Source organism: Diorhabda sublineata, chromosome 6 (genome assembly GCF_026230105.1).
Source record: "Diorhabda sublineata isolate icDioSubl1.1 chromosome 6, icDioSubl1.1, whole genome shotgun sequence".
Classification (NCBI taxonomy): Eukaryota; Metazoa; Arthropoda; class Insecta; order Coleoptera; family Chrysomelidae; genus Diorhabda; species Diorhabda sublineata.
The window spans coordinates 29,022,240-29,049,391 of NC_079479.1; the positions used below are offsets into that span (position 1 = coordinate 29,022,240).

At 31.1% G+C, this 27,152-nt stretch overlaps 4 protein-coding genes across 4 annotated transcripts; 2 read left to right on the forward strand and 2 right to left on the reverse strand.

The window, feature by feature from the left end:
• Nucleotides 1–500: 500 nt before the first annotated feature.
• On the reverse strand, nucleotides 501–5,683 carry LOC130445050 (zinc finger protein 62 homolog). Its single transcript, XM_056780536.1, has 5 exons — nucleotides 5,559–5,683; nucleotides 5,169–5,397; nucleotides 3,256–3,676; nucleotides 1,602–1,957; nucleotides 501–918 (listed from the first exon to the last, which is right to left on the reverse strand). The coding sequence occupies exons 1-5, from the start codon at nucleotides 5,676–5,678 to the stop codon at nucleotides 572–574; spliced, it is 1,473 nt and encodes a 490-aa protein (XP_056636514.1). The 5' UTR covers nucleotides 5,679–5,683; the 3' UTR covers nucleotides 501–571.
• A 496-nt stretch (nucleotides 5,684–6,179) lies between these two features.
• On the forward strand, nucleotides 6,180–12,385 carry LOC130445051 (FK506-binding protein 59). The gene is made up of 9 exons (XM_056780537.1): nucleotides 6,180–6,363; nucleotides 6,431–6,670; nucleotides 6,724–6,866; nucleotides 7,160–7,280; nucleotides 7,931–8,115; nucleotides 8,366–8,579; nucleotides 9,337–9,550; nucleotides 9,682–9,820; nucleotides 12,173–12,385. Exons 2-9 carry the CDS (start codon nucleotides 6,475–6,477, stop codon nucleotides 12,323–12,325), a joined length of 1,365 nt encoding a protein of 454 aa, XP_056636515.1. The 5' UTR covers nucleotides 6,180–6,363; nucleotides 6,431–6,474; the 3' UTR covers nucleotides 12,326–12,385.
• A 767-nt stretch (nucleotides 12,386–13,152) lies between these two features.
• On the reverse strand, nucleotides 13,153–21,318 carry LOC130445052 (serine/threonine-protein phosphatase PP1-beta catalytic subunit). The gene is made up of 5 exons (XM_056780538.1): nucleotides 21,198–21,318; nucleotides 18,756–19,118; nucleotides 18,390–18,566; nucleotides 17,403–17,689; nucleotides 13,153–16,921 (listed from the first exon to the last, which is right to left on the reverse strand). The coding sequence occupies exons 1-5, from the start codon at nucleotides 21,247–21,249 to the stop codon at nucleotides 16,817–16,819; spliced, it is 984 nt and encodes a 327-aa protein (XP_056636516.1). The 5' UTR covers nucleotides 21,250–21,318; the 3' UTR covers nucleotides 13,153–16,816.
• A 2,150-nt stretch (nucleotides 21,319–23,468) lies between these two features.
• On the forward strand, nucleotides 23,469–25,802 carry LOC130445206 (39S ribosomal protein L23, mitochondrial). The gene is made up of 3 exons (XM_056780750.1): nucleotides 23,469–23,641; nucleotides 23,770–24,049; nucleotides 24,935–25,802. Exons 1-3 carry the CDS (start codon nucleotides 23,628–23,630, stop codon nucleotides 25,094–25,096), a joined length of 456 nt encoding a protein of 151 aa, XP_056636728.1. The 5' UTR covers nucleotides 23,469–23,627; the 3' UTR covers nucleotides 25,097–25,802.
• The last annotated feature ends 1,350 nt before the right edge of the window (nucleotides 25,803–27,152 follow it).

Below are 27,152 nucleotides of genomic sequence, written 5' to 3' on the forward strand. Positions count from 1 at the left end.
CCAATGGGTTCAGAAATACACTAAGATGGAGGATAGTGAAATAGCAGATCCATTTCGCCAGCTTGTTCCTAACAACAATATGACAGTGACAGAACGAATGATTGCTTGATTGGCTTGGTTAGAACAAGTAGTTCTACAATGACCGTAAATACAATTTTCTTAGCATCTGAGCCCGTCTGTGGAATCGGCTACAGAATAATAGAAAAAACACTAGAAGTGGAGTGGAGTTGGATAGGAAAAAACAGCAAAACGTACAAATTATAGGAGTTTAGATAAAGTTTCTCAATGAAACCTGAAGATGTTTGGTTCAAAAGATAATTCAACTTGCAAATTCTGCTGTATAGAAAACAAAACTTCTATCTTCGCCCCTGCTACTAGGGACGAAAGTATGTACTTTCGACAGAGGTATAAAAAATATTTTCCGCACCTCTATAAAAAACACTAAAAATGAAGGAAAGAAGGAAAGCTGCTTTATTTTCATTAAGAAAATAAAGAATAAATTTGTAAAAAACAATTTTATTTAACGAAACATTTTTTTATCACAAATTGAAATGAATAAATATAAACAAACTCAATGCAATCTCATATGACTCATAACGGCAAACTTATTACTAAATTTTTTACCGCATACTTCACAAGCGCACGTAAGGGGTTCTTCGATATTGTGAATTGATTTTCGGTGTCCTTTGAGTGATACCTTCTGACGAAAACTTTGACCGCATATGTCGCATTGAAATGGCGCATCGAGAGTGTGTTGACGCTCATGAGTCCGGACAGCAAATTTAGAGGAAAATTTCTTATGGCAATAATTACATTTGAAAGGTCTCAATTTTTGGTGGGTCATCTTCTTATGTTTACTAAGATTGTAGAACGTTAGAAAACTTTTTCCGCACAAGTCGCAAACATGAGATCTCTCTCCTTAAAAATAAATATATAAGTCAATAACAATAATAAATGGATTATCATACAAGGTTATACAAAATTTTGTACGTTAAATTCTAGAGCTCATAGTATGTACAAAAAGTTTTTATTCACGTAAACTTTTTTAAATCTGAATAATGTAGAATAGAGGCGCAAATCACTAACAGAGAATATTCTTCCGCAATACTAAATAATGGAGCCACCTGGTGCCATAAACGAATTTTTCTCACTTGGGAAAAGTGCTTTCTTCCAAGCAGTAGCAGTTTTATTGTGACAATTTCAAGTTTTTTTGAAACAACTCGTGCTTTAAATGAATTGTTTTTGTTTGTTGTGTTTCAAATCACCAAAAATATTTTTTATTCTTATTCTAAGTTTTACTTTCTCTATACCAGAAGCTGTGTTTTTTTTTCAGGATATTTTATTTTTTTGTAATTTCGATTTTATTTGTAGGTTTTGAGTTGAAATTATATTTCAATTTTCTTTGCTAAATTGTTCCTAAGTTGACAGACGCCCAAAAAGGTTGCTATCAAGCAGTTCTGAATGAACTGGAAACCTTCTGCTTTCCAAAAAAAAAAAGATGAAACATTTGAAAGATTTACATTGGTTGCATTATTTACCAAATATTAAAAATTTTGAAAATTAGGAAGATCAACGCTTATGTTTCAAAATTGAATACCCACCAGTATGCTCTCTCTTAATATGCAACAACAAAGCATAAGATTTCTTGAATGATTTATCGCAAAATTCACATAAATAACTTCTTGTAGAATGAGTATAATGGATGTGACCTTTCAGTGATATTGTATTCTTGTATTTTCTACTACATATCGGACATTCTACTTCATCTTCAAAATGAGATCTTCTGTGGGCAGGAAAGTTGGAAGGAGTAATGTAAACACTACAAATGTCGCATTGTTTTTTCTTATGAGTAGCAGCATGAGTGTCCCGTCGCCTTTCGCTATAGAATTTTTTCTTGCAATAAAAACATTGATAAGTACCAGGTTCTTGTTCTTCGGGTGCTTTAGGTGGATGAGCGCTGAAAAGTACAAAATTATAAAATTTTACATAGTTTTGAGAGTGAATTACACTCTAAACAAAATAGTAATTCTTTCAAAGCAATAACGACCTGTCTATATAATAATTAAAAACATGGGGGTTGTAAAATTTTTAAAAAGAAAAAATATTGATAATTTTTTGGAATTAAAAAAAGCAAAGAGAAAAGTATACAAGTGATTTAGTAAATCCAGCTGAAATTAGAGGCCACAAAAATCAGTAAAATGTTAAAACCACAGGTTTAAAACAAGACCCTGATCAAAATTTGTTTCCAAATTATCTAATAACTATAATTCTATATGTAATGATCAAATTTTTTTATTAAAATAATGCTTGAACAATATCAAATGATAATTACAAATTTTGTCTAAATTCTCATGATCACTTTTATTAATTTATTCAACAAAACAAATAGAAGGCATCCTACAAGCTCATTGATTCTTTCCCTGAAGCAACCAGTTCAGGGGTTGTTTCAGATGAATTACCACCATCTTATAACATACGTATAACATTCAGGACCAATTGATTGAATAAAAGAAATAGAAAACATGCTCAAAGCTTATTTATTCTTCCCCTGATTCATCTCCAGACATGTATTTATAAAAGAAATAGATCTCTCAGTATCCACCTGCACAAGGGTTGATTCAGAAGAATTACCACCATCTGATGGCATTCAGGATCCACAAATGAATAGAGCAAATAGAAGAATTATTGAATTCTCACTTAAATCAATCTCAGAAATTTATTTATCAAAATAAATTAGATTTCACAGAATGAATCTGTATGGGGGTTTGTTCAGAATAATTATATTATAGTCTACTTAGTGCATTTAGGGGTTGTTTAAGAAGAATAACCACCATCTCATGTCATTCAAGAACAACTTATTCAAAGAAATCAATCAACCTGTATAAGGGTGGTTAAAGAATGAAGAGATGCACTTTTAATAAAATAAGGGAAAATAATACAGATAAAACGACTGTTTCATACCTTTTTCCTATAAAATCTATTGGTCGAGGCCAATCAAAAGTAAAACACCCAAGATCAACTTACAACCAAGAATTGTTGAAAATTAAAAAGTCCAGCCTAATTAACCTACACCAAAATGGTTCAGTACTAGTAATCATTATAAAATCGTGCAAAAGGAGAGGCGAGACTATTTCAAATAAACTCTAGGTTTTTTTATATTTACTGAATTGATCCTGTCCTGTTTTTTATTCTTAATTATATCTACCCTATTCCAAAATAATTGTTTTTATAATATTTCATTATTATTGCGCTTACCTTTTAAAATGAATGATATATAATGGTTTATATAAAAAAGAAGTGTTACAATTTTTGCAGCTCCAGCTTTTATTAGAAGGATAGTCTTTGTGTTCTTCAGCAAGATGTTTTCTATATGAATGTATATTATCACAAGACAAATTGCATTCATCACATTTCACAGTAGAGAAATAATGGAATTGGGTATGTTGCAATAATTCTTTTTCTACAACTTCTAAGCCACATATTTTACAAGGTACTTTATTGTAACCGACACGGTTAAGTTCTGGGATAACGAAATTTTGTTCTGTAGTCAACTCATCTGATGCTGATTGTACTGTAACTTCATCTAAAGAGTTTTCCTCTGAATAGGGTTCAATTTTTACCTGCTCATATTCAACATAATTTTCCTCATCATCCACAAATATGTTGATGGAATGACCTGAAATGTATAATTAAGATACATACCCTAATGTACATATATATTACAGCACTATGGGGTATATTCTGTAACTTTTTTGGTTAAAAATAAACAACGGTTATATACAACTGCAGTGTATAACCATTGTTCGTATTCTATAATCGCTCTGTTTTATTGTTCTGCCTCTACTCTCTTTACTATATCTCACCATCCATTTCTGTCTCTGTTCTTTCTCTTCACTCAGGTATACCCACTATTCTCAAATCTATAGTTACCTCACCTATCTATTTCTTCTTCAGCCTGCCTCTTCTACTTCCGATTCCCTCTACCTCCATTTATGCTCTTATAGCTATTCTGTTTGCATTAATTCTGTACATATGCCTAAGCCACCTGACTACTTGTGTAATATTAGGCTCATTATATATTTCTTTCAGTTCAGCAGTCGTTCTTCTCCATGTTCCTTTGTTCATTTTCACGCCCTCAAATATTTTTTGGAGCAGTTTGCTCTCCCACATTTATATTTTTTCAGAATTTTTCTGAGTTGGAGCCCAGGACTCACACTCATACATTACAGTGGACCTAATCATTGTTTTGTAAAATTGTATCTCTGCTGTTTTGGCAATTTTTGCTCTATGAATATTATTTAGAGACCACATTGTTCTACAAAAATTTGATAACCAAATTTTTCTAGCTATTTTGTCTCATAATCCGCACTTGTTATAAGCACTTCTAGATAGTCAAAGAACATACATCTTACATGTTTGAAATAAAATATAGGAAAATTTAATTCACAATTGTAGAGTCAAGTACATAGTTACCATACAAATGTTGTAATGTCTTTATAAATTACAAACCAATAAATTATGCAAAAAAACATTTAATCTGAATATGATGTGCTCAAATGTGCATAAAAATAAACCTTGCCAAACCAAACAAACTGCAAAGCAATATAGAGAGTCCCCAAAGACTTAACACATCTTGTAATATTTTTGAAAGATGCAAACCAATTTTTCTTCTCAAAAACCTCGCCAAAATGGTTTATAAAATTAAATATTTAAAATGAGCAAGTTTAGTATCTACAGACTATACAGAGAAAACTACTTTCAACTCAACAACTTCAACTGAGGGTTCTGACAATATTTTATTATCTTTATTTCTCTTATTTAAGTTGGAATTTCTCGAACCATTCATGATTTTCATACAAAACACACTGTTTACACTATCACTACACCAATACTCACAATCACACTGCCGTATGTTTTATTAAATAACCCAGTTAACATCTTCTGAGATGAAATTTATATTAAATGGTGTAAGGTGAGAGTTGATGTTGTGGTAATAAACATTGTATATCGACGACATTCCTCTAATATTGACCTAAACGAAAGATAGTTGAAAACAGCTGCATTTTAAATAAAACATTCAAAAAATTGAAATAAAACCTAGCGAAAAATGGTCAATGCTGTATCACTTAATTTTAAATTTAGTCTCACTTTGTACCAATGTTTTTTACCTTCATAATCATGGTCAAGAGTATGTTTTGGTTCTTCTTCGGTATTATCTTCAACACTTTTAATTTCTTCCTGGGCTGTTTCTGCAGATTCCTCTTCTAATTCTAATTCATCAACTGTACGCAGCTTTCTATCTACTTCCAGAATGTTTTGTTGAATTTGGAATGCATATTTCAAACTAAGGCAACATTGGACGCAAGCATTTGTCGAGAATGGTTCATCTTCATCTATCTATAAAAAAAATTATGAATGTTGTGTTTACCTATACAGATAAAAAAGGTAGTCAGAAAAAACATATGGGTTGAAAATGTGAACATGTTTTTATATCTAATTGAATTTAAAATAAATATTTGATGAATGAATTTATTTTAAAATAATTTCAAGATTATTACCTTTATTGAAGTAAGAGCTTCCAAGTAAATCGCTTTATCTTCATCAAGTAATGAATAATACACAATAGTTTCCGATAAACATAACCGACATATTTTACGTTTTGAATCAATTCGTTCCATTATAATATATAAATATATTTTAATTTAATTTTCTTGCAAATAAAATTTATTTCATATTTTGTTTAAATTTGTTACTTGTCAATATGTTGACATTAAAACATCTACAAGGTCATAGATGGCGAACGTTCTTGGATCAACGGCGGGTTTTTTAAATTTTATGACCAAAGATATTTCCTTGAAAAATTATTTGTAGATAATTATGGGAAAAATACTAAAACTAAACACACCAAAGCATTTTTTGCACTTCATAAAAATAGTTAAAATGAAAGTCATAAAACATATAGTCGTTAATCGAAATACTTGTTAAAATATTTTTTAATTTAACTAAATCAATTACAATTTCAAATTCACAACTAAAATCACTGAAAATTAATACTTCGTATTAATATTACTACAGTTATTAAAAGTTATAGGTGGATTTCCACTTCCACCATTTATCTTCCTCGTTTTAAGCTGTTTTTTATATTGTCGTCGAAGTAACTTCCGGCAAATGTAAATGTCAAAAGAGAATTGTCTAGAACATAGATAAACATTATATACGTCTAGAATTTATTGATTGTTTAGCGGGAATTCCTTCCAGGTTTTTATTAAACCGTTGATAATACTAAACGTTTTAACCAAACTAATTAGTGGTTTTCTATTAATATTTAAAGAAAAAACTCCTTGAATTATTTGATCAAATTAGGTAAGTTTTTTATTCAAAAATGTAGTTGAACATCCAATTTGATACATAACCTAACTTAATTTTCTAGAACAATCATTAGGTTTGACCAGTGTTTAGCAAGAACAAGCTGATATGGCTGTACCAATTGATATATCTCCGAATAAAGATAGTGGAGTCTTAAAGGAAGTTATTCAGGAAGGTACAGGAGATGAATATCCACCTCCGGGATGTAAAGTATCTGTACATTATACGGGTACTTTGACTGATGGTACCAAATTTGATTCTAGTAGAGACAGAAATGAACCATTTACATTCGATTTAGGAAAAGGTATAACAAAAATCATAAAAGACTTATTTTGATTACTAACTTTTATATTTAAGGTAATGTCATTAAAGCTTGGGATATTGGAGTTGCAACTATGAAAAAAGGGGAAAGGTCTATTTTAACATGTGCACCAGAATATGCATATGGGGCTAATGGAAGTCCACCAACCATACCCCCAAATGCCACGCTTAAGTTTGATGTAAGTATGTTTTGCTCCAACTTTTTAATCCTTCGACGTTTTTATATTTTTTTGTGATGATTTATCTTGATTTTAAATCTTTTTATATAAAATCAGTTTAAAGTAACAGGTAAAAATTTAACATTTTGACCTATTTTGCTCTTTATTGAATAATTTTGTCAAAGACCTCAATAGGTTAAAATTTTTAACTGTTATTTTGAGTAATTTTTTATTAAAAGAAACCTAAAATCAACATAATTCGTCATAAGAAGAATATAAAATGATCGTGAAAATATTGTCTTCATTTCATTAAGGTTGAAGTATTAAATTGGAAATGCGAGGATTTAAGCCCTAATATGGATGGTACTATTGAGAGGGTTCAAATAAGTCCTGGTGAGGGGTATTCAACACCCAATGAAGGTGCTCAAGTTGAATGTAAGTACATTAAATACTAATTTTTCACCTATATACTTATCCCACTATAGTACTTGTTTGGCATGATTATGATTTTTGTGGTCCCTGAATTTGACCTTGGTTTCTGATAGTATGGGAAATATAATAAAAAAATTCCAGCACTTCTATGCTCCAAGATATCGAAGGTCCAAAGATTCTATAATTCCCACACTTTAAGATATGAAAAAGTTGAAATATTGTAGATTTCTATGAGAGAATCCATCAGTATTAAAATTTTTAAACAATAAAAAAGATTAACTTGAAACAGTTATTAGGTCTCTAAAGGTTAGGTCTAAAGAGAAATTTCAAAAATAAACTTCATGATAATTAAAAAAATAAAAATGAAACACCCCGCTAATTGAGCTGTAACTCTACCACAGATAAGTTATTTTTTTCCTTTGTGCATTAACATTTATAGCTCTTCCAAAGCTATCTCAAACATTTTAGATATTGAAAAAAATTATTTAGTGATGTTGTTAGTAATCTGATTGTACTCCTGTGGTTTCAGCTCTAAATACTACATTGGTAGATTCTAATTAAGTTTGTTAAAGTTTTTTCATTGATATCTATATATTCCATAAAATTTATTCATATGTAGATTCATTCTAATATATTTCGTTCATTTTTTTTAGTACATATTGTTGGAAAGTATGAAAATAGAATATTTGATGAGAGAGATGTGACATTTACAGTAGGTGAAGGTTCTGAAGCAAACATAATCTCAGGAATTGACATAGGTATCCAGAAGTTTAAGAAAAATGAAACTTCTAGATTAATTATTAAACCAAAATATGCATTTGGCCAGGAAGGATCCAAAGTATGTTATGTTTGTAATCCATAGTTATATTGATAAATCAAACTTTGATCAGCTGCAAGGATAAAATTTTTAAAATGCTCTAATTGTACAAATAATTATAAATTTCGCAGTACAAGAATATAAAGGTGGACATCTCCACATAATATGAAAATTCATTATAAGGGTACTGGGTTATAAGGGGGATTATTGTATGTTTAATAATTATTTTCTTTGAATATTTGCTTGAACAAATAATTTTTTGTTGTTTTAGGAATATAACATTCCTCCAAATGCTACAGTAGATTACACAGTTACTTTAAAAAAATTTGAAAAATTGAAAGAAACTTGGTCCATGGACGGTCAAGAAAAAATTGAACAATCAAAAATGTGCAAGGAAAAAGGAACATATTATTTCAAAGCTGGAAAATACGATTTGGCAATTAAACTTTACAAAAGAATTCAATCCTATCTGGAGAACGAGACCGGTAAGCATATTATTTTTCAAAAGAGAAACTAAAAGTAATTTGGATTTATGTGGGGAGGAGGAATATCTTTCAACAATAAATTCTATTATGATTTTAATCAGATTTGAGTTTATTTAAATCATGTTTTTTTTTAATAAACATTTTTATTCTCTAATACAGCTGTTTCCTAAGTAATTTTAAACCACATCGAGCTGAAAAGCGACACAAAAAGCTCATGCTGTCAGTTTGGTGGGATTACCAAAGTGTTGTGTTGTTTGAGCTAAGATCCAAATGATCAATTCTGATTTTTACCGTCAACAATTAATGAAGAAATCAAAGAAAAACGACGAGAATTGTCAAATCAGAAAGGTTTAGTGATGATTTATGATAATGCAAGTGATGCCACATCCCCCAAACAGTTCTGATATGGCACCATCTGTTTACCATGTATTTCGAAGTTTGTAGAATTCTTTGAATGGTCAAACTTTCATAAATGACTACGACCTTCACTCCTACCTGGTTCAGTTTTTTGCTGATAAGGACCAGAAATTTTATGAGCGCTGAATCATAAATCTGGAAGAAAGATGGCAAAAGGTCATTGAGCAAAATGGAAAATATATGATTGATTAAAAATTATTCTTTGTTAAAAAAAAGTTGTATTTTCTCTTAAACTAAAATTAATTTGTTACCAACCATAATATGAGTAGTTTAGAAAATCGAGGAAATTTATTAAAAATATATAATCACATTTTAGACATAAGAGGTTATACTTTTTTAGATACTGATGCAAAAGAAGAAAGAGACGCTCTTCTATTAGCTTCCCATTTGAACGTAGCTCTGTGTCAATTAAAGCTGAAGGAATACTTCGACGCTCGATCTGCCGCTACTTCCGCTTTAAAAATAGACCCCAATAATGAAAAAGCCCTTTTCAGACGTGGACAAGCTTTACTGCAATTGGGAGAACCTGAATTAGCAAACAAAGACTTTACCAGGTAAACTATTTCATGATGATTCAGTTTACTTTCAATTATCTATCGAGGGGAAAAGTTTTATCACCATGGATAGTTAAAAAAATAAATCTGTATTGCCGTATTTGTAATTTTTTGATTGTTTAATTTTGCAGATGTTTAGAAATAGATCCGAATAATACAGCTGCAAAGAACCAACTAACTATTTGTTCAAATGCAATAAAGGCAATATTACAAAAAGAAAAGAGGATTTACGCTAATATGTTTGATAAGTTTGCCAAAATGGATACACAGGTGAAAACTAACTAATTTTTTTTTTTCATTTTAATTTTTTTATCGACAGTTTTTCAAATAAATTTAATCTACTTATTCATTGAGTTTCATTTGCAAATTTTATGTTGCATATAAGTTATTATACATAGATAAATTCCAGGTGTAACAGATTGGATATCAGAGAAAAAGTATTGAAGATGTACATTTTATTCAATAAGCAATATGAGATTTACAAAACAGTAGTTAGGTCAAATAGAGTACTTTCAAAATTAATACACAGTATGACAAATGCCCCATAGTATATACTACAAACTGGATGATAAATTGAGTGAATATTATGAACAATTTAAATATTTATTTCCATTGTGTCCAGTGGTCAAGTAAGAACGGATTACATTGCATCTTTGAGTCAAAAAAATTATAACAAAAGTGGCCTTGAAAAACACGTGGAAATTATTTTCAAAATTTTTAGATCATAGTTGACAATATAAAATTAAAGAAGCAAATTTTGTTAAATTTCGTCGATTAAGTGGCACTTAATATTTCATCATTGAATTTTTCAATAAATTTTGTGCATTTTTTATTGCACAAGTTTTAGTCTCTCTCTTCAAATAAGAGTCGGGGGAGCGTGGAATCCTTGTTAAGAAAAAAATTTTTGTTCAGCAATACAAAATATATAAATCCTAAGCAATTTAATCAGCAACGTGAATGCTAGAGGGTGTTGTTTCATATATCTTATATATGATTTGGCAATTATGAATAGAAGCATAAAAGTTTAAGTAGTTTTTTTAAAAGTAAACTAAATTAACATTAAAATAGCAAAAACCACCGATATTTTTTTTCTGTCTCGAAATATCTTAAGATATATGTAAACTCAGATGAGATCAGAATATGCCTCTGTGGTAGCAACCAAAAAAGGAAAGTGTACTGAAGACCAAGAGAGCAATTTGCATATTGCTGTTTTGAATAGCGGAGTGCTTATGGAGGGGGCAGTTTCTGTGGGAGCGACTGTGTTTATGGAAGAAGAGGTTTAATGTCTGACAGATATATTGAGGAGATGTTAGAGTTCATGTGGTACCCTACGTCGACTACATTGGAGAATAGTGAAAGATTACATTGCAGAAGTCGATTTTCGGGTTATAGAGGGGCCAGCATACAGTCCTGACCTAAATGCAATAGAACATTTATGAGATGAGCTAATAAGAAGAATTCGAGATAGACTTGCACCAAACTCGATCTCAGAGCTTATTGTTGTTGTAGAAGAAAAGTGGCTTAACATCCCACAAGAAACAGTAGCTAACTGATTAGAGGAAGTCATACATATTATTAAGAAATAACTTATTAAGTTTTAAATTGTCAATGTTAAACATAGGAATTCGAAATAAGTTTCCATAAATTTATACTCACATTAAAGCATATTAAATTGTTTTTCAAACAGCATATATTTTTATTTGGTGAATGATTGAAAAAAATAGTTAAAGTCAAAAGTTTACTTCTATGTACCCAGATATATTTTTGAAAATAGGTGGTCAGTAACAACTGAAATTCCTTTGGCAACAGATGTATTGTAAACTAATGTTACTAATATTAACTGTCTTCTGGTTTTCTGGATTATAATCACTCAAATAATAACTGTGAATATTGTTAAAGCAACAAGACAAAACACTTAAACTCTAAACTTTCTTAAATATATTGAGAATAACTCATAAAGTTAATAGTTTAAACAATTAATAATGAAATAATAATATATGATTAGAAAAAACTTTTCGAAACACAGAATGAAATGGATTTACTTCGAAAATTTACATGAATATGTGTTACAATCCTTGGGTTGCACGAAACTGCGGCAATATGAGCACAATCTATTAAGCAACTATGACAAGGAGTCGGCCATGTTGTTGATGTGTTTCGAGGAGAGAGGACATGACTTTGAGAAATTGACTCATCATGACCATAAGCGCTATCGGAAGAAAGTTTAGGAGTGTGGTTGTGACCCGTTTGAGCTGTTGTACGAAGATAAGGAGCAGTAGCCACCCGTGACCAAATTAGGCAGACTGGAGTACCTAGTTTTCCACACGAACTTTACGACCAAAGAAGAATTAAAAGAGTTTAGAAGCTCACAATTTCCTCACCTCTAACTTATCAATTTTCTCATAGTCTTTCATTACCTTTAATTTTATATTTTTCTCGTTGGTCACTAGGCAATATTTCCTTGCCTTTCAGTAGGTAAAATAATTATGGAAAAAAATATTCAATGAAATGAATTCAACGTATTATATAAATAATTTGATGGAAATATTTGTGTATAAAAGTGAAACTACATTTTAGTAAATCAGATTTTTTAGACATTACTATACATAAAAAATATTGCAGAGAGAAGAATTTGAAAAAAAGAAACAGCCTAATGTACTAAGCTCCGTTGGTGAATGGGGTCAAGAAGACAGAGACAGAGAGCCAAGTGAATTTGAGAAAGAAAATCCCGACATTTTGTTGCTTAATAAGACTGGAGAATTCAAAGATATGTAAATTCCTTATGGTATACTTTTTATTTATATTAAATAAAATGTGCCTTAAAATAGCATTTAATTCCCAATTTTATTTCTCCTTATATCAATTTCTGAGGTCCTAGTTTTGACTTTCAAACCCTTCTGTACCCACACATAAAAAGATATTTTGTGCTCATTTTGCCTCCAAAATATATACTCTTCTAAAAGGATACTATTTCTCTGGAGATTGTTTATCCCAATTTCCAAGATATTACCACTATAAGCAGGACTTTCGCAGATTGGACGCTTACCTGTTTATGGCTTGCTCGCAGAATCTGCAGTTGTCAACCACTGGTTTATTTTCGTAGCCAGACATCTCGAGTTTTTCAGACTTCCTAACTGATATGGTTATGAATATTTTTGATTGTCTTAGACGTGGAGCATTTTTCCAGTAAGATTCTATCTCTTCTTTTATCCATACGGTCAGTTCGTTGTTGAATATGACATCTCATGCAATCACAGTACAATATGGATATAAGACGTTTTAGAAACGACAATGAGGTTTTATTGAATTCTTCGAATGAATTGGGAGGTCGATAACAAATTAATTATCTTCAAAAACTTGAACGTTAGAATAAATAAATCAAAAAGTACTAAACTAAGAAATATTAAAATATTTGATGGCATGTTACAACACTTTTTATCATGAATGCGGAAGGCGTTGAGGAAATTTTTTGTAATCAAACCCCAGTTTTTAGTTTCCTACCTATCCTAATGTCACCTTTTTTGAAATACACTATATGAAAATTGTGCAAACTTTCATGACATTATCGTTTGAGGTACAGTAACAGGAAAGAAAAACAGCGCTTTATTAATATAGATATATATTTCTTATATTAAATCTACTCTTATACTCTATATAGTAAAATATTAAATGTAAAATATTTGTACGCGAAAAGAACAAAAAAAAACTCACTCCCATGCGAAGAAAAATTCTAAAACAAAATTGTCAATTTGAAATTTCCATTCATGCAGAGTATATATACAGAATGTTATTTAGACGCTCAAGTTTTTTAATTATGATTGACTGCGCTTAATGATTGACTTCCAGTAAAAGATGAGGATGATGAGGTGAAGACAATCACTGTGTACTGCTCTAATATCATGCTTCTATTAATGGTCAAGGAATGATTCATCCCAAGTATTTTACACACAGGTAAGTTTAGAGGAATGACCGTTAGGTTAGGGTCGCCCGGACTTTTCCACGCTTGATCCATGCTACCTTCACATTATAAGATAAACAGTGACGTTTTCTATGCTTGACACCAACATTAATCGCCCAATCTTGGTACAGTACATACGTGTTCGTATCAAATAATTTTTGGAGTATGAGGATGGTCCCATAAGTACCTGGCGTGACCTATAGATGACGGTAACCATGGATGAAATGTGGGTCCATCACTTCACACCCGAAACAAAAGAACAATCATAACAATGGACTGAAAAAAGGAGAGCTGGCCCCAAAGAAGGAAAAGACCGTTCCATCTGCAGGCAGGTCATGGCGTCGGTGGGATCATTTCCATTGACCATCTTGGCAAAGGAAAAAACCATCAACGGCGAGTATTATGCGAAATTATTGCAACGATTAGGCGAAAAAATCAAGCAAAAACGGCTAAGAAAGTGTTGTTTCATCAAAACAATGCAACAGCTCATACACCTGTTAGTGCAATGGCCAATTTGATTGAAATTTCTATTTGTCATCAAATGATCTCTTTAATGCCCGTCATCGTTCCAATATATTTGTGAGGTCAGCTTGATAGATGAAGTATGAAGAACTGAAAGAGTAATAACAAAAAATAACCATAAAAACATATAATAGTTAGGTTCCCGATGCTTTGTGAAGCTGTTATATTATTAATAAATAAAATTGTTTGACAAAAACTGTTGTCATGTTCATGATAATAAGAATTTGAAGGAAAAAATTGTTTACCAAAAAGTGAGTGACAAGTTTTTTGGAAACCCCACCATAGAATTGGCTATTCATTAGTTTTAACTCACCTTTCCGTGGTTTTCCAGACGCCTTCTTAAAATGATAAAACGCTTAAGTTATATTTACAACTTGTAATAACAACTAGAACGTTCTTCGGGGTGTTCTTAACAAATGAGACCAAATTTTTACTTGCCAGACATAAATCCCTATTTTCTTAACGAGAAAGAATTTAATATTGAAGATACGAGGAAAAGCACTGGCAAAACATATTATTAGCAAAAGTGAATATCTTCCAGTGCGTCTAATAACGATAAACGGTCAAGACATAGATCGTGTTGAAACGTATACATATCTAGGATCCATAGTAAATACGAAATGGGACCAGCAGAAATATGATCAACGGGTAGAAAGAGCTCGAGCTGCGTTTAATAACATGAAGAAACTATTTACCAGCAAAGATATTTCTTTACAACTAAAATGAAGACTAATCAGATGCTACATATTTTCTATTTTGTTCTATGACGTAGAAGCTTGGAGCACAACCGAGGCTACTTTAAAAATACTGGATCCTTCGAAATGTGAGTATATCGGCGTATTATGAAAATATCCTGGACGGAGCACATCACCAACATGGAAGTTATGCAGAGACTAGGGAAAGAGAAGGAAGTCGTCTTTACAGTAAAAAAACGGAAATTGGAGTATTTTGGCCACATACTAAGACATGACAAATAGTGTATAGTAAGAGGGGACTAGGGAGAAGACAGCATTCATGGTTGCATAGCCATCGATTTCAAGTGTCTGTTTGATCTGATTAGAAACGCAGTAAATAAGATAAGAACAGCCAACGTTCGCAATGGGTAAGGCAATGAAAAAAGTAATCTTAAAGAACGAAATTAATAATAATTAATATGAATAAAGTAGATCCTATCCTCGATCTAATTGAGTAAAGAAAGAAACAAGTCAATGATTTCAAAATAATTATAAAACCATTATTGTTACTGCCGAAAATAAGATGGATTATGTATTTTAATCCCTCCAATGGGTTCCAGAGCACATTGGAGTGGCAGATAAACCCTAAAACCTTCACCCTTTTAGGGAATCATCTACAAAACAATAGTTAGAAAACTGGAAAAGGTTGATTTCTGAAAACCAGTTTCTGGAATACTCTACTGGGGTTGAGGCAGGCAAGGATAATCCTGGGAAATTATAGATTTGTAGAAGGGATTAACCCAGGCAAAAACAATATATGCATACTAAAAGTTTCAGGACTTTGTCTCCTCAATGGATATCTGAAGATGCTGAATTGTAGTATGAGATTGTGGAACTAGAGAGCATTATACCTGGAAGTGTATGAAATAGAATATTAAGATCTCTGGCAGCTAGAGCCATCTCATATTCTGAATTAATGAAAAGGTTTGGGATTTATAGATCAGCTGTAAGCACTGTGTATCAAAGTGATACAACTAGAAAATGACAGTCTAATCACAACATACAAATTTTTTGTGTGTCCTCAAAACTGAAGATATCGTAACTAGTTCCGATCCTTAATCGATTCAATTGTTAAATACACAAGACTTTAATATTGCTTCATTAAATGGTGAAGCAAAATTGTACTCACCCATTGATCATTTTAATTTGAAAATTAAGTAAAATACATTTTTAAAAATTAACAAGAATTTCTAAAGCATCATTTATTCAATAAACTTTTTTCATTTGTACCATTTCCTGTAATATAATAAATTGAAAAGAAAAAACCTACTTGACGCCTAAAACTTTTGAAGCTCTAATATACTATCGAATGGAGATTTGATTGAAAAGCAAAAAGTTATGATCAACAACTGACAAAATGCATATATACCAACCTTAAGGTATACCAAACTAAGAAATTTTATACAATACTGTTAATTATAGAGGGCAAAATTTTTTTTAAAAATGCAACTCCAATCGTTAGATTATATACAAGATATCTTGAATTTAATTGATTTATTGCACTATGCACACCAATTTGATAAGCTTCCAATTAAAATATTGCTTCAATTTTCACACTGGATACAAAAATAATGTTAAAATTTCAAGAAATCTTATATAGAAATCCTCAATTAAGTATTGACCCTAAGATTAACCTCATGATCATAATTCATCATCATTGGTACAGCAAACACTTATGTACATAATATTGTCAGACATCAGATATTCTCAATTTTGCCATTTCAATTAATTTTGAAGTAATTTTGTTTTATATCTGATGTATGACAACAGAAAATAAAAAAAAAACGAAATAACAAAAATAATACAAAGCAATTCAGTCCGCTAAGTGAAAAGAAAATCAGTCATACAATATAAATTATAATAAACATTAAATAATATACAATATTCCTGACTCCATTAGACCATTTTTCTATTTCTGTACTGTGGGAGCAATCAATTGAGAAATTAATCTTTACAAATGCATCTACAGATTAAATTATTAAAAAAAATAGTATATGGAAAAGGAGAGGTAAATTATGTAGAGTAAAAATAATTTATTAGTGTATTTAAACTCTACTTCTTCTTATTTGGTGGGGGATTTCGTTGAGGTGTCGACGGACGGCCGGAATTTATTCCTTGGTACTGGTATTTAGCTTTTTTCTCAGATGGTTTGAGAATCTACAATAAAATATATATATATATATATATATATATATATGAAATACACGTTTTTAAAAAATTGACACATAATAACCAATTTTTATTTATATATAAAAAAAATAATTTTCTTTATTCAACCCTGACCTGTGATGTTCCAAACTGAAGTTAAGACATTTATTTAAACAATTTTAAATTTTGAGTTAATCAGAGAACAAGTGATTCGAAATGTGAATCCAGCGATTTTGGCAGTCTTTTTGGAAACAACAGAGAATTATCGAAACGGCGATTTTTGTAAAAGCGACTCAATTTGTGTCATATAGTTACGCACGCGTATAAGACGCTATTAATAGTCTTTTAATAGTTGGAGGCATTAGCTGGTTGTCTCGATACTTATCAATATGTTCATATACAACATGTTTATATAATAGTTAGAATTATCATTTACTAAAAAGTTAAAGAAAATTATATTGGCATGGATGGAATAATATCATTGACTTACTTGGAACGAACACATAAGAGTCTCATCGACACTCATCATTCCTCCTGCATTATCGAATTCGCCGCAATAATTGGGAGCTGAAAATAATGTGACTAGTTGCCTTTTGGCGAAAAATTCATAACCGTCTTCGACGACTTGATGGGCTCGACAAATCAGATCTAAATCGTGTCTGTTCAGGAATTTGCTTACTACGTCAGCGCCAAAAGTAAACGAAACACCTCGATCGTTTTCGCCCCAACCTTGGACGTCCTTATCCGGATCGGACCATAGAAGATCGCATAAAAGTCCTTAAGAACAAAAACAAATATCATATTTTATATAAATAGTAGGGGATGTTTATTGGTTGTAGTTTTTTATTTTTTTTTTAATAAAATTCTTTGCTGTGGAGCATATTTCGTTGAATTATGTCACAAAGAAAGGGGACAAAAAGTAACTTACGATAAAAATCTCTATAAATACATGTAAAATTATGAAAAGTCTATTATATGGAATATGAAAGTTTGTATAGATTGTTCATAGTTACATTGTGGGCGGCTAATCGGCCGTTGAGCACATAGGCCTTCAGATAGGCTCGTTGTGCCCCACTTGACTTTAACAAAGGCTGATGTCCTTTGAGAAGTCCATCAGATGCTTTGGCTTGAACCCTTTGATATCATTAGGCAATCTGTGAGGATTGCCCAATAGTTTAAGACGCGCTCATGTGAGTAAATGACATGGTATGCAATTTCATCCTCCACCGTGCACCAACGGCACTCCAGATCGTCCATGATGCCCATGGTATGGAGATAAGTTCTTAGATGGCAGTGTCCGGTTAAAAGTCACTAGTCAGATTTTGCGCCTGTTTAGTTTGGTTTCAGACACACAAGTTCAATCTATAAGAGCGTTTGCTTGTCTCATGCCATGTATCTCTATCCATCTCAGCCAAGCAAATTTGTATAGAATCAATCAAGTCTATATAGATATTAGACACTCTAAATATTTTGTTACCTGTGTCAGGTACATCTGTAGGTCTCATTATTCTTCTGATCTGTTCCATTCCTTGCAAGTCAGGACTTAATCCCCCATGGCAGCAAAATATCTTTTCGTCAATAATAGCTGATATGGGCAAGCAATTGAAACAATCGGTAAAAGTTTTCCATAATTTTATGTTGAATCTTCTTTTACCTGAAAGTATTATTAGTAGAGTAAATTTACACTTGTTTTACTTGAAAATATATTTTAAAACATCGAATATCAACATAAAATAACTAAGATATTTGATCCGCCTACAAAGGAATTAGTTAATAATAAAATGAAAACCCCATTCATACTATAAAATAAAACTGAAATATTTGTTAATATAATAGAACTTACATTCATCATAGAACCCATAAATCCTGTTGATAGATGCACATTCATGGTTGCCCCTGAGCAAAAAGAAATTCTCTGGATATTTAATCTTGTAGGCGAGCAGCAAGCAAATGGTTTCCAAGGACTGCTTTCCGCGATCGACATAATCCCCGAGAAATAGATAGTTGGCTTCAGGTGGAAATCCGCCGTATTCAAAGAGTCGCAATAAATCTGTATATTGACCGTGGATATCTCCACAAATCTTTAGCGGCGCTTCTAGTTCGAGCAAAATGGGTTGCTGCAAGAATATTTCTCGAGATTTCAAGCATAAACCACGTACTTCTGATTCAGTCATATGCACCGATTTTCCCGGGCGCATTCCCCTTACTACAAAATAGATATATTATTAAATAAATCTGGCATAAAACCAGTATTCATTACATAGAATCCTTGTGATTTGGTATAATTTTAAATATACTCAAATTTGCTGCTATATGCATTGTTTAAAGATTTATAGAATTGTTTAGGATGCCATTTTTTCTTATCACAATTATTTTTGAAATCAAGATACATAAAAACCTTTTGTAAGAGGAAATAAACTCTCATTTGTGAATTGTATTCTAACTAAAGTAGCCCTAAAGTGGGACTGATTAGTATGTCATGGTTATAAATGACTAAAATAAGAAATTATTAAAAACTATCATTAAGATAAAAGATCCTTGGTTTCTGAGTCAATCATCGACACAGTAACTTCATACTTCATAAGCCAATACCAAGTTATACATCGGGGACAGCTGTAAAGATGGCAAAGAAGCACTCTAATTAGATCTTTTCTTGTCGAAAAAGGTTGGAAAGGGTTTATCCAAGGCAACGAAAACACTCACATTACCCTTAACAAGAAAAGAAGACCTCCCAGAATCTCCCATAGGAGAGGGGAGAGGAAGGAGTCTACACACGAAACCGCAACGCTAAATAACATGAACCTAACCAGTCTGGATGACTGGGGAGTGGTGAAATGTCTTGTTTCACATCCATCCGTGGATTTATCTAGAGGTGTATATTTAGCAGGACGAGCTTATTCTCGCCCGCGTGTGCTCATACTACCACTTTTTATTTTAAAAAAGTATGAACTCATTACATTTAAATTTTTTTAAATCTTGTTTGGTAATTATTAGAGATATATCATGATTTATGACTAAAGATTCCTAATTGACGAGATAAGAGATAAACTGATTCTACTAAATAATCCTAAATAAAAAATATATGATTCCTAGCAAGTCACATATGAGTTAATACAACAATAATAAATATAACTGAATATATGTCTAATTTTACTAAAGATGATTTTAGAACATTATAATAGTGGGACTAACTAACCATAATATAAAATTTTAACTAATGTTGAATAAAACGTAAAAAGAAATAAATCAATGAGTTCATCATTGGTTCTACCACTTTAACTGTAATTAACTTTGTCTAATCACCTTAAAATTTTAGAAAGCTAAAGTAGTATGGCATTAATATAAAATTGCTGCGCAGAATTTTGAATGTAATTTTAGTTATACATAAGAATATTTCACTATTTAAGAAACAAAATGTGCTATTTAAAAAATGATCTCATTTGAGAATTTCAATTGAAATAGTTTCAACATGTAATTAAAAATAATTTCGTAAAATGAACATATGCTGTATGTAATCTTCCACAATTATATAGCTTTTATCATAGTGTATATTGAATCAATAACAACTTCCTGACAATTATATCAAGTAGTCTATTATTTTTCCATGCATAAATGAGTTTAAAAAGGTCACACAATTTTTTTATTGACTGATGTGAAGATAAAATTCAGCTACACCACATACAAAAATTATAAATAAATAATCCTAAATATGACAAAGGAATGATTAATTTTACTTTAATATTTGTTAAATTACCTAGATTACTTGTCATTAACAGTGAAAAAATATTCTCTATGTATGTTAAATAGAGTTAAATAATGTACAAATTCAAACATTATTTTTCATTATTAAACATTATAAAGAACTTGAAGTATTATGAATAAATAAATCGATTTTTTTATGCTCGATTGATGAGAATACATTTTTCATTTTTAGTTTATTCTCAACGTAATGATAATTCTCCTATTGCATTTTAAGTATACCCCCTTTACTCCTAAACCATCAGAAAAATGTTAGTAATCTAAATATAAAATACCCCCACGAATATTCAACATGAAATTCTAGAATAACGTTTAAATAATAAACTTAACTGAGTAAAATAGTTAAATACGAATTGAAATTATTCACAGTTGGGGTATTTTGAGAGATTGAGTGCAAAATATGGAAATGACAGTTCAATGCTGAGTTCTTGTAACAGCGTCTTATTAAAAAATCATGCAAGGCGAAAGGATATTGTCATTTATAGATTTATGATGAAATATTAAGCATTGAGATCGAAATAATTACCTTCTAATAACCTTTGTATTAAACTGTCTACATTTAATTCGGGCTCTGCCATTTTTGCTCAACAAAACTACACACAACAAATATATCTGTCTAAGATCAAAATAATTATTTTCTGTCATTTGTCAAAAGCACATGTTCTATGAGATTAATAGGTGAATTTACTAGATCATAGCTGGCTTTAATCTGGGAAATTTATTTGAAATTCAAGCATTTACTCCGCAAATTAACTACATTCAATTTCTAAAAATTTTTGTTTCGAAATTATATTATATTCATACATGTTAATCATTGTATATAATTTGTTATATATATATATATATATATATATGGCATTCATTTAAGACGCAACACTCCGCCACTGAAGAAGATATAAATATACCGCACAACCAATATTCAAGCCCTACTGAGACAGTCTAACAGAAAAAAATTGAATTTTAATGTGTAGCACTACTTTGAATAAAATAACCATAGAAAAGTAGAAAGATCAGTGGAAAATATTAAAGGCTACCGACCTCGTTGGACATGGCGGGTGGGATGGGTGATGGAAGTACTTTACGGATTGCATAGTTCTTCGAAGGATGCGTCTTGGACGAGTTAGGTTCGGTCAAGAGTGCTAATTAACAACTATGGCATCTTATGAAATATTTTATTCAGATCATGAAACAGTTAGATTAGGTCCAAGCAATTCATAATACGCTGACACACGAAGTGACCAGATTGAAACCTTGTTATTGACAATAGCTTCAAAAAGGAGCCGGAAACGTTGAGGTTCAACCCATAAATTTAATAAATTTCATATTGATTTTCATTTATTTATATCAATATATGAATACCAAATCCAAAAACGATGTAATCAAAACTGGTATTGAGCTGACGCGAGAGACTCTCCTGGACTCCTGACACTGGAGTAATCCTCTGCTGGGTTATAATATTATAAAGTTGAAGTGAGCTCCAAAGCTACTGGAAGAAAGAGAAAGACCATTGGTTTACCACTATCTATCTCTCTCTACCCGCCATTAAAATCAAAACTTGTTATCTTCTTTTATTGTTACCACCACTAGAAACTTCAAATCAAAATAAAGGAAAAATAAATAGAGAATAGTATACCGATGTCCTTTCCCTCTCTATTAGTAGTTCGGGCCATTTGAATCAGCTCTTACGGCGCTCTCTCTATTTTGAATATTAGGTCTATGAACAAAAATTCCCGTATAAAATCGTAAACCCAAGTGGAATGGATTACGAGTCGTTTTGAGCGTTGACATAAATATCAACGAATGGTAAAATTATATTCTGCGGCGTTAATGAAATATTTGGTGGTGCGTTACAAAAATGCTTCAAAAGTCAAATGTCATTTACAGTAGAATAACATGATTTTCAATAGTAGGCTGTGCACGATCCTTTTCTTAACTGTACGCACTGTATTCGCGTGCCAGGCGACAGGACGACAACCGGACTTTCTCTTTGTTTCTGAGCGCTGCATTCCACCCCGCCGTCAATCCCATCACTTCCGCTAGCTACCCGACACTAGTCCTCACTCTCAGTGCTTACGTAGTTTCACACAGCAAAGGACACAAAGTTCTAGAAATAGCGTTACAGTATGCAGAGCAGTTGTAGGAAACGTCTACGGAGGAGATTTGGCGGACCTGAAAACGACAAACAGCGGATAAACCAAAAAATATAACGAACTTTTTTACCAAACCCTAAGTAAAATTAAAATTATTCTTCTGGTTTCCCGCAGATTTTTTCGGTAAAACAACTAATTTTATTACATCGTCTTTATATTTTACGACAATTTGCTAAAGTTTATGATTATCACATTAAACCCAATAAAATTATTACTTAAATTATATTCTAACATACTTATTGGAAGATAATTTAAGTGAATTTTTATTGGTTTTACTTAGTCGGAACGTCCTAAACATGATAAAAAAATTTTAAACTATTTGTCTCCCAGGAGCTTCACAAACACGTCAAAACGATCTTAAAGGACTATACACGATTCTGTATTCTCTTAATAGTTTTCATTTGTTTTAAGAGAATTAAAAATAATTTTAATTGTTGAGAAAGGAGAAGAAATGATTCTTTTTCTTTCCAAGGAATCGTGATCGATTCATGTAAATATCAGAAAGTAATATTTATCTTTCCTTTTGATAAATGATATGCGAAGAGTATAGAAACGCATTAATTAGAATCGATTTTCAAAAAATTGCTGTCGTTTTTAAGAAAGCGAATTGAAAACTCCCACTGGTTGTCAGTTCTAATAGATGCTTTGTTGGTGAGAATAGGAAGAGTAGCAGAACAGTAACTGACTGTATAGTCTAAGTATCTCGATATCATTTAAACCGTTAAAAAAGAAGAAGAATATAGCCAAAAAAACATGAATCTATAATTCATATAATAAAAGTGCACCCTATTTAATTTTGCTTAAACATGTCTACTCGTTGGTAAGTAATTTGCACTTCCAAATGATGGATGGCTACATGTATACGTCTCTTTTTGTAGAAAATATTTAAATCACATATATGTATTAGAAGACTGTTGTTAATAAGATTTAAATAATTATTAATTTAAGGTATCCTTTGTATCAGAAAGGAGGGCCTCAATTACGAGTTTTTTTACCAAATTTCTGGATGAAACTTGTGAGGCCTCCGCATGCCCAACCTTCTAATGTTGTAGTATTTTCATGTTCAATGGAAATGACTAAATATGATATTAAAAACTATATGGAAAAAATTTACAACGTAAAGTGTGCAGATGTACGAACTAGAATTCATATGCCGAAAACGCGAAGAGAACCTACTCAAGGATATGTTATTAAGGATGATGATATTAAATATGCATATATAACATTGGTAAGTTAGATGTACTGCCTATCTATCTCTTTCATAATAAACATAATCATATTCATATTTTTTTCCAAATTAAACATGAATCTATTGATCATTCACTTATTCAAATTTACAAAATGTAAATACCCAAACGATTATAACACTTCTATTTACTCAATCTTTATGTCTATCAACTCTTATGGGTGTAAAACACACACAAAAAATGATTAAGGAAGAAAAGAAAAATACATGGGAAGACTTTAAGCTGGACCTGATAATATCATACAGACACAATCAACAGCTTTCCTTTAACAACAAGAAAAGAAAAATATAACCTTGAAGAATATAAAAGAGAAGAGGAAAGAAGTAATTATGGAGGAAGAAAGAAGAGAAGATGAATAGGGACAATTATAATAAATTGAATAGTATAATAATAAAATTTTTTTAAACATCACTGGTAAAGCTTCACAGGACCTCTTTAGGATATACTCTTGGTTATTATTATTGCCTACCAACAAACTAAGAGTGCCTAAAGTATTTCAACTAATATTTACATCTCCTTATTACACTTTTATCTGCCAAATACCAAATTAGAGAAATCTGTAGATAAGCTGAATTTTTAATAGATTAAGGATTATCTCAACATAAGTGGCAGATTGTCAAAAGTCTGGCTTCCCTTGGGGCCTCAAACAAACAATTCATAAAAATTTATGGTATATGTGTATCTAGGGTGGTTCTAATTTATGTTATAATTTGAAATTTTAATTTGCCTTGTATGCATTCTAGTTTTTTTAGTGTGTTAATTATATACTTATGTAATGACCTGTCAACCAATTTATTCCATTTGACTGTTCCACAATGTATACTGTATAAATCAACTTTTATGCTCCATCAGTAAATTATTTTTAGATGAAAGGTGAAGAATTCCAATTTCCAGATTTATTTGAAAATATTGAAAACAAGGAACATGAAGATCATGAGAAAGCTTTGAAGCAAGCCAAAGAAGGTTATCAAGAATTTTTAAATAAAAACAAAGATAGACAAAATATGCCCGGATGGTTTACTGTATAGGTTTAAATAATAGATGGTAGATATAGAATTCAATAAAAATGTTTTGTTAGTATGTTTAATTATTTCAACATATATTAAACTAAATACTTGAGAAAACAAATGATACCTATAATCAACTCAGTCATTCTCTCTGCATATAACTTAGCACCAACAAAATGTTAATGCCTCTGATAAAATTGAATTAACCAAAAGAATTTTATAAAGTGATTTGTTAGATTAGTATTTTTGTTAAATAAATCCATAGAGATGAAGAAGTTACCTTAGATAAAAAAGCATATCAATCTGATCTATGCAGTGAAAATGTGTTGCAAGCCATTTTATAATTTATTAAATCGAAAATATGATCAAAAACAAACTAAAATGCGAAGAAAAAATGTTGGAACTTCAAAGCAACAGTAACCATTCTTTCAACTCTGATACACGATATTTTAGTTTATGGTACACTTAACTTATAATTAACCAACAAGTGCGGGTTGAAGAAAGATCTTTATATACAGATTCAAGTTGGGGCATATACCTTGCAAAAATGTCCGAGGATATGACCAAAATACAAAAATGCCTGGGCATTTATGTATTTCTTGAAAAAATATTGATTTTTGTCATTTAATGATACTTATTGATGAATCTGGTTTAATGGTATATTATTGATAAAGTTTTTTGTAAAATCTTCATATATTTAGTTCAATAAACTAATTTGTATTTATAATACTTTATTAATCATGAAAAGATACAACGAAATAATTGACATGAATAACTGACCATATTTGAAATGACATTATATCCATTTGACATACTACAGTGATATCTATACAGATTGTTTTGTAATCTGTCACTTGATCAATTTTCCTGAAGATTATCTTCCCGTCTTCCTCATGCAAATAGATGTGGTCGTTCTTTTTTTTTTCGTAGAGAAACCTAAACGGAATCATTTCTACTCTTATTCCTGGCTCATAAAGAAGTGGTTGTTTTTTTTTTTCGAAATGAAACTTTAACGGAATCACACTGTGGAAGACCGAGAGTGTTTCCTAATTGTTTGTAAAATTCTACTCGTATTCTATTGCCTACGTATTTCTTTATAAAAATAAAAATCGTTTTAAATGTTATGAGAGTTGATTCATTATTTAGTAACGAAAAGGAATCTAGTAGATCGTGGAATAGGCCTACAGGGGAAACCACGTTAAAAAAAATGCGACGAGTATACTACCTCGTAGGTGGTGCGGAAAAATATACATAAAAAAACTTAGTCAGGTATTACGTGCCTGTTTTTTTCTTATTTGATTCGTACTTTACCAAAAGTTGAATTTGACGTGTTTGCTTACTGTGGTGTTTTTAGCGAATTTATAGATTGAACGTGTTATTTTGTTAAATATCAGTTCTTTTAAAAACTAATTCGACTATTTAATTAATTTTACATAGGAATTACAAATTTAATAGGTTTGTTTTTGGTAGTTGCACTGGCAGAACTAGTTCTAGAAGTGTATCCTAAATCTTTCTTAGTACAGGGCAAGAGAGCTAGTTCACCCAGTTCACTGTACTGCTTGCACTGGATCTAGAGTCAGTTCAGCCAGTGAAGTGCAATCAAAAAGTACTAAATCGTTTTCCATTATTGTTAATATTACAAGGCCTGAACCACATCAAATAACATGAAATACAACAATCAACAAATGCTCCATTACTCTCTGCACAACTTGCACTATATCGTTCTTTGTATCCGATTGAACTAATTCTATATACTCATGATCTGCCCTGCACTGATACAGTTCAGTGCAGCTACCAAGAGCAAACCGAATACATAATCAACTTTGACATTTTACGATACCTAAAATGCCGTATAACGTGAAGATTAAAATGCTTATGTTATTGGTGAATAGTGTTTATAACTTTGAACAATTCATAAATCTCTGCAGAATTTTCAAAATTGCGACAAATAAATGTGATTATACTTGTAACGGTATATTAACCAAGGGTTATTTTCAAGAAATAGCTGGAAAACAGCTTAATTTACGAGCACATGAGTTTGTTATACATTTTGGTTAAATATTTTGAGATGGAAAAA